Source organism: Drosophila ficusphila, unplaced genomic scaffold (genome assembly GCF_018152265.1).
Source record: "Drosophila ficusphila isolate 14025-0441.05 unplaced genomic scaffold, ASM1815226v1 contig_136, whole genome shotgun sequence".
In the NCBI taxonomy this organism is placed as follows: Eukaryota; Metazoa; Arthropoda; class Insecta; order Diptera; family Drosophilidae; genus Drosophila; species Drosophila ficusphila.
The window spans coordinates 1-8,425 of record NW_025064026.1 but is presented as its reverse complement, the minus strand read 5'-3'; the positions used below and the strand labels follow the sequence as shown (position 1 = coordinate 8,425).

Genomic DNA, 8,425 nt, shown 5'->3' with positions numbered 1-8,425 from the left:
ATGGGCTAAGCAGTGCTGGGTTCTGGTCACTTTTCTGCAAACCCATTTGTTTGGCTAATAAGCTTTTTACTAGCCAACAAACCAAATTGAGACCTAATAAACACGCACAAATTTAGGTTTATTTTATATTTAAATATAATGTTTATTAAGTCGCACAGCACTTAGTTTGAGTTTTTACGAAATAGATCAGGCAGGCACGAGTTGCCTCTGATTTCAAAACGATAAAAGGTTCGAAGTAGATCAAGCAGACTCGAAGTAGTCTTTGATCAGAAATGCAAGTGAGCAAGAACTTGAGACGAATTGCCACGACGAACGACAGTTGACGACTCATAATTGATTTTAGGCTGCACTCGGCTGAAGGGCAAGCGCGGCGAATACATACATAGATGAAGATAACAGATAAAGAAAACATTGCTTCGCAGAGCAATTTACAAATTTAAGAGAGTTTTGTTTGGTGCTGCATAACCAAACATCCTCCCCCCGTTGGAAGACACGGGGTTTCAACTTCATCTTGGATAGGCAGCACACATAATCTTCGGATAGCTCGTTTAATTGTCCCAGTTGCAGTTTTTAGGGCAGCTACACGGACAACTTTGTCTTCTCCGGCGATCAGCTCGTCCACTCTAGCCAGTGGCCACTTAAGTGGAGGAAGGTTCTCGTCCTTCACTAAGACAACATCGTTGATCTTGAGATTTGGATGATTGGTGCGCCACTTAGCACGCTGTTGAAGAAGTGTTAGGTATTCTTCTCGCCAACGGGCCCAGAAAACTTGCTGATGGTAAGATATTCGCTGCCATCGATCCAATCGGTTGCAATTTAACAGTGTGACATCAGGCTCTGGAAACAACACCAGAGGAGCGGTGCCAAGAAAGTGTGCGGGAGTTAACACATCCAAGTCGGCTGGGTTCTCTGAAAGAGGAAGCAGAGGTCTAGAGTTGATTATCGCCCCAATGTGGCAAACTAGCGTGCGCAGCTCGTCAAACGATAATAGCGATGGGCCAACTGAACGATAGAAATGGAATTTGGCCGTTTTTACTGCAGCCTCCCAGAGGCCTCCAAAGTGAGGCGAACGGGGAGGAATGAATCGCCACTCAATGTTATCCTCCAGACAGAATTCCTGCACGGAACGTATGTGGGGGTCGCACAGGAACAAACGTTTCAGCTCGGTCAGCTCGTTCTTGGCGCCAACAAAATTGGTTGCATTATCCGACCATATTCGAGCAGGCTTGCCCCTTGTTAGAATAAAGCGCTTCAACGCTCCAAGAAATGCTTGCGTCGACAAATCCTGAACAAGTTCCAAGTGCACCGCTTTCGTCGAAAAACATATGAAGATGCAGACATACGTTTTTACAGGAACCTTGCCTCGAACCCCAGTCCTGTAATGGAACGGACCACAGAAATCCAACCCTGTGACCATAAACGTCCACGTTGAAGATACCCGGCTCTTTGGCAAATCAGCCATTACATGCTCAAACAGTCGGGGTTTGGCTCTGAAGCAGATAATGCATTTATTGACCACAGTTGTGACAGTTTTGCGTCCTCCAATTGGCCAATACTGCAGACGAATGTGTGCAAGCAGAGATCGAGGTCCCGAATGGAGTTTGCGCCGATGAAAGTGCATGATAAGTGCGTGGGTTACTGGATGACTCCTCGGTAATATAATAGGATGCTGAGACTCAAAGGCCAATCCAGAATTCTTTAAACGACCACCAACACGCATTATGCCAAATTCATCTATGAACGGTGCAAGAGAAAAAATTTGACTTGAGGATTTAATTGAAAGTTTACCTTGCAGTCGTTTGTAGTCAGCTGCAAGGTTGTTCATCTGGATGGTGCGAAGGAGCAACTGCGTTCCAAGCTGAATATGCTCGACTGTAATTCCAGAGTGCCGGATGCGATGTCGAAATTTAAAGACGTATGCAAATACATGGGTCAGCTTTTGCCAGGAATTGCTGAACTTGCATTGCAACGTCATGTCATTGGAAGGCGTGGTATGAGCCACGAGCGAATTTCTCATTTCTGGTAACGGAGTGATGGCAGAATGCGGGGCGGGCCAGTGAATTCTGTCATTGCACAGGAACGATGGACCTCTTGACCATAGCGATGACTCAAGCAGCTCGCTTGGAAGTGATCCCCTCGACAAAATGTCAGCTGGGTTACAAAACGTGGGTACATATCGCCAATCCATTCCGTTGGTCAGCTCCTGTATCGAAGCAATTCGGTTTGCGGTGAAGACTTGGAACCGGGAGGGCTCATCCTTAATCCACGAAAGTACGACGGACGAGTCGGACCAGCAAAAGAACGGGCAAGAGAAAACGTTCATATCACGGACTTCTCGGATGAGTTGAGACAACAGCAGAGCGGCACAAAGTTCCAATTTGGGAATCGTAAGCGTCTTCAGCGGAGCCACACGAGACTTAGCACAAAGTAGCTGAGCCTCTCTACGACCTTGTGATGAAGACACAGCGTAGATACAGCCACCATACGCATTTATGCTGGCATCGCTGAAACCATGGAGCTCTATGATGCCGGCAGGCTGAACAGCTAAGCGAGGAAATTTCATTTGCTGGGTGCAAGCAATATCAGCTGTTAACTTCAGCCAAGACGAATTTAGCGCAGAGGGAAGGCTCTCATCCCAATCCAATTTCTCCTTCCAAAGCTGCTGCAAAAAGATTTTTGCTTTGGTTATGACAGGGCAGATGAGGCCGAGGGGGTCATAGAAGCGGGCTATTGTGGACAGCACGGACCTCTTGCTAGGTTTTAAGATGCGCTGCATGGGAGAGAAAGAAAACATTAGAACGTCTGAAGTAGGATCCCAAGCGAGCCCCAGCGTTTTGGTAATGTCGCTTCCATCGTCGAACTTCAGGAATGTTTCCCTTTCTGGCTCGGGTGTTTCCTTAAGAACAACGGGGTCATTAGAGCACCATTTTCTCAGCTTGAACTGCCCTTTTCCAAGCAATTCCTGGGTTTGACGCATGATCTCTAAAACATCTTGAGCGGAGTTGCCACCAGTAATCAGATCATCAACGTAAAAATCCCGCTTGAGAATTTGGGAGCCAATGGGATACGAATTCTCCTCATCAATAGCAAGCTGATGCATGGCCCGCACAGATAGAAATGATGCACGCTTGGTTCCATAAGTTACTGTATCCAGCCTGTAAACTTGTATCTCCTGGCTTGGTGAATCTCTCCAAAGAAGGCACTGCAGAAAACTATCGGGCTCGGCAACTCGAACGCAACGATACATCTTGCAAATGTCACCAGTCAGGGCCACAGGAAACGTTCGGAATTGAAGCAGGGTCCGAAATAGTTTGGGCTGAATGGTAGGACCAGCCATAAGGACGTCATTCAAGGAAGATCCAGACGACGTTCGGGCAGACCCATCAAAAACTACACGCAATTTCGTTGTGGTGCTGTCCTTTTTGAAAACGCAATGATGGGGAAGATAATACTGGCAAAGACCAATCGAATCTTTGCTAACGAGTGACATGTGATTCAAGTCCAAATATTCACGAATGAAAGCCGAATATTGAGACTTGAGCTGCGGGTGACGTTGAAGTTTATGTTCCAAATTCAAAAAACGACGATAAGCGTGAGCATAAGAATCTCCGAGCATATCCAAGCTATGCTTTAACGGAAGGCGAACAGAGTATGCTCCGGTAGCCAGGCGAGCAAAGTTGGTTTTGAAATGTTCCTCACATTCGAGCTCCTCTTTGGAAAATTTGCAGGCGTAATCAGGAACACTCTCTATTTCCCAAAAGCGTCGAAGTATTTCATCCAATGGCGACTCAACTTCTTCGACGGAAGATACAGACGTCTGAGCTGCAAGAGCCGATGATTCACGGTGTTCTGAGCCACCTCCTGCGACGACCCATCCTAGACGGGTTTTTTGCAGCAAAGGAAGACCAGGAGTGAGTTTTATTTGACCCACACAAAGAAGCTCAAAGAAAAGACTTGCTCCAATTAATAAGTCAATTTTTTGAGGTTTGTGGAAATCCGGATCGGCAAGCTGAAGGTTTGCTGGTATATTCCAGTTCTCCGGACTCATAGGCAGGCTAGGCTGGTTTCCCGTAATCGTTGGAGCAACTAAGGCAGAGATGTATAATTTGAAGTTTGGGACTTCAAGCTAAATTGCACCGATACTCCATCGGAGTCGAATTTAGAATCTCCAAGTCCGGAGACAAGAGTAGACGATTTTTCTCTACGAAGCTGAAGTTGATGAGCAAATCGGGAAGTAATGATATGAAGCTGAGCACCACCATCAAGAAGTGCACGACATGGCACCCAGGTGCCAGAACGGCTTTGAATGTTTACAATCGCAGTGGCTAGTAGCACATAATCAGCTTGAGGATTTTGGGCGATCAGAGAGGTAGCATGCGAGGGAGCTGATGAGTTTGCGGAACTATGCGAAGTATCCAAAGTTGGAGATGGCGCAGCCTGAGGACAAGCAACATTATCACGAGGTTGATTTGGAGATCCTGGTGACTCGAAATGTAACAAGCTGTGATGCTTGGATCCACAGACTCGACAAGAACTAGACGCACAATTTTTCATCTGATGGCCCTTTCTTAGACAATTTAGGCATAAGCCAAGTCTTTTCGCTCTCTGAAGACGAAGTTGAGGAGTTAAATTAGTAAACTGATTGCAATTATAGACTGAATGGTTTGCGCTATTGTAACAAACACAACCATTGGCAGTCATATTGGTAGCAAGAAACGAGTTTTTATTACTAGAACTGTTTCTGCCCTTTACGATTTGAGGTTTACTTGCGTAAATTGTTGCAACATGCTCCACATTTTCCAATTTTAAGCAGCGCTTGTCCAAAAAAATCCAAAAATTGTTGGCATGTCGGAACTTGATCAATTAATGCCGTTTCCTCCCATTTTGCCTGAGTCGAGGTGTCCAATTTCTGAAGCAAACTGTGGATGATGATGGATCCAGAAATTTGCTCAGCAGTTCCCATCGACTGCAATGAACGCAAATTTGTGTTGATTTTGTCCGAAAACTCCCGTAACCTCGCCGCTGTCGCATTCTCTACCTTCTGCATGCCCAAAATCTCTGCGATATGTGCCTGAAAAATAAGACGTTTGTTGTTAAAGCGTTTGTTGAGCAAATCCAAAGCAACAGCATAGTTATCATTGCAAATATCCAGCGAGCGAACAGAATCCAATGCGGAGCCTTTCAGGCACGACTTCAAATGTTGGAGCTTTTCCACGGGCGAAAGATCAGGATCTTGATCGATGATGGTCGAAAACATGGAGAAAAAGTTGGCATATTCGGTGTAGCCACCACTAAATTCGGGCAATTTAATTTCCGGGAGACGAAGCCTTTTGTTAGGCTGACTAGCAGCGGAATCCATGGCGGGTTCCTGGCGCAACGTTGAGCACGGCAAACTGGCCACCTTACGCTTACCAATCTCCTGGAGCACAATTGATTTTGCGGATAAAATCAATTCCTCAAATTCATCCGGCAGCGGACTATCGATTTCATCGTAGTCAAGCTCTTCGAGAGACCCATGAGCCAGGTTAAACGAAACTTCGGTTTTATTCAGCAACTCCAGTCGCAAACTAAGTTCTTCTTCAGCCATCAGGGAAATTCGATCGAAGGTCAATGAACTTTCAATGCTTTGCGCATGCATGAAAATTGACCGAGATTTCCTTTTATAAAACTGCGCCTTGTCGATGTTGACAAGAGTAATTTCCGTTGACATTTTTAGCCGAAAATTTATTTATAAAACAAAGTTCAAATAATTGCAGTTCGCGACGAAGAGGTTATGGCACAGTTTTGAAGCTTTGACAGTTTTGAAGGCACTGGCGCCAAATTGCAAGCCTGAATCGACCACGAGAAGTAAATGCTGGCTTCTCTTCTGCTAGCATTAAAACCAAAAACAACCATCAGCTGCAGATCAATGAACTTGCGAAAAACGTTTGACAAGCGAGAGCCAGAGCGAGAGCGAGATTGAGAGAGCGATACCGTACGAACCGATGCGAGAGCGAGATGCGAAATTATGTGTACATAAATACATATAAACGCATGTGCAAAACCAACCCTTTTGCGCAGGTTAATTTTATACATTTATATTTTCCAAAATGATTAACTAAATTTTTCTATCACGTCGGGGTCACCAAAATGTTTGGCTAATAAGCTTTTTTACTAGCCAACAAACCAAATTGGGACCTAATAAACACGCACAAATTTAGGTTTATTTTATATTTAAATATAATGTTTATTAAGTCGCACAGCACTTAGTTTGAGTTTTTACGAAATAGATCAGGATAAAAGGTTCGAAGTAGATCAAGCAGACTCGAAGTAGTCTTTGATCAGAAATGCAAGTGAGCAAGAACTTGAGACGAATTGCCACGACGAACGACAGTTGACGACTCATAATTGATTTTAGGCTGCACTCGGCTGAAGGGCAAGCGCGGCGAATACATACATAGATGAAGATAACAGATAAAGAAAACATTGCTTCGCAGAGCAATTTACAAATTTAAGAGAGTTTTGTTTGGTGCTGCATAACCAAACACCATTTTTTGCAAATTTTGACAGGTCGGGGGTCATACATACATAGATGAAGATAACAGATAAAGAAAACATTGCTTCGCAGAGCAATTTACAAATTTAAGAGAGTTTTGTTTGGTGCTGCATAACCAAACACCATTTTTTGCAAATTTTGACAGGTCGGGGGTCATAAAAAACTACAAAATATTGACCAAAAATTCGAAAATAAACCAATAATGCAGCTAGATAGATATTCGAATAACAAATTCAGAGAGGTATTCCACTTTTAAATCGGGTAAAAATTTCAAAAGTTATGGGCTAAGCAGTGCTGGGTTCTGGTCACTTTTCTGCAAACCCATTTTTTGCAAATTTTGACAGGTCGGGGGTCATAAAAAATTACAAAATATTGACCAAAAATTCGAAAATAAGCCAATAATGCAGCTAGATAGATATTTTAATAACAAATTCAGAGAGGCATTCCACTTTTAAATCGGGTAAAAATTTCAAAAGTTATGGGCTAAGCAGTGCTGGGTTCTGGTCACTTTTCTGCAAACCCATTTTTTGCAAATTTTAACAAGTCGGGGGTCATAAAAAACTACAAAATATTGACCAAAAATTCGAAAATAAACCAATAATGCAGCTAGATAGATATTTTAACAACAAATTCAGAGAGGTATTCCACTTTTAAATCGGGTAAAAATTTCAAAAGTTTGGGCTAAGCAGTGCTGGGATCTGGTCACTTTTCTGCAAACCCATGTTTTGCAAATTTTGACAGGTCGGGGGTCATAAAAAATTACAAAATATTGACCAAAAATTCGAAAATAAACCAATAATGCAGCTAGATAGATATTTTAATAACAAATTCAGAGAGGTATTCCACTTTTAAATCGGGTAAAAATTTCAAAAGTTTGGGCTAAGCAGTGCTGGGATCTGGTCACTTTTCTGCAAACCCATTTTTTGCAAATTTTGACAGGTCGGGGGTCATAAAAAACTACAAAATATTGACCAAAAATTCGAAAATAAACCAATAATGCAGCTAGATAGATATTCGAATAACAAATTCAGAGAGGTATTCCACTTTTAAATCGGGTAAAAATTTCAAAAGTTATGGGCTAAGCAGTGCTGGGATCTGGTCACTTTTCTGCAAACCCATTTTTTGCAAATTTTGACAGGTCGGGGGTCATAAAAAATTACAAAATATTGACCAAAAATTCGAAAATAAACCAATAATGCAGCTAGATAGATATTTTAATAACAAATTCAGAGAGGTATTCCACTTTTAAATCGGGTAAAAATTTCAAAAGTTTGGGCTAAGCAGTGCTGGGATCTGGTCACTTTTCTGCAAACCCATTTTTTGCAAATTTTGACAGGTCGCATAAAAAATTACAAAATATTGACCAAAAATTCGAAAATAAACCAATAATGCAGCAAGATAGATATTTTAACAACAAATTCAGAGAGGTATTCCACTTTTAAATCGGGTAAAAATTTCAAAAGTTTGGGCTAAGCAGTGCTGGGATCTGGTCACTTTTCTGCAAACCCATTTTTTGCAAATTTTGACAGGTCGGGGGTCATAAAAAACTACAAAATATTGACCAAAAAATTCGAAAATAAACCAATAATGCAGCTAGATAGATATTCGAATAACAAATTCAGAGAGGTATTCCACTTTTAAATCGGGTAAAAATTTCAAAAGTTTGGGCTAAGCAGTGCTGGGATCTGGTCACTTTTCTGCAAACCCATTTTTTGCAAATTTTGACAGGTCGGGGTCATAAAAAATGACGAAACATTGACCAAAAATTCGAAAATAAACCAATGATGCAGCTAGATAGATATTTTAATAACAAATTCAGAGAGGCATTCCACTTTTAAATCGGGTAAAAATTTCAAAAGTTATGGGCTAAGCAGTGCTGGGTTCTGGTCA

At 42.4% G+C, this 8,425-nt stretch overlaps 1 protein-coding gene across 1 annotated transcript; it reads right to left on the bottom strand.

Annotated features, from left to right (window-relative positions):
* Positions 1 to 583: 583 nt before the first annotated feature.
* Positions 584 to 5,710, bottom strand: LOC122320892 (the record flags this gene model as incomplete). Its single annotated transcript, XM_043209502.1, has 3 exons — positions 4,921 to 5,710; positions 1,789 to 4,086; positions 584 to 1,734 (listed from the first exon to the last, which is right to left on the bottom strand). Coding segments are annotated over exons 1-3 (4,239 nt in total), but the record flags the coding sequence as incomplete, so codon positions are not given.
* Between the last annotated feature and the right edge of the window lie 2,715 nt (positions 5,711 to 8,425).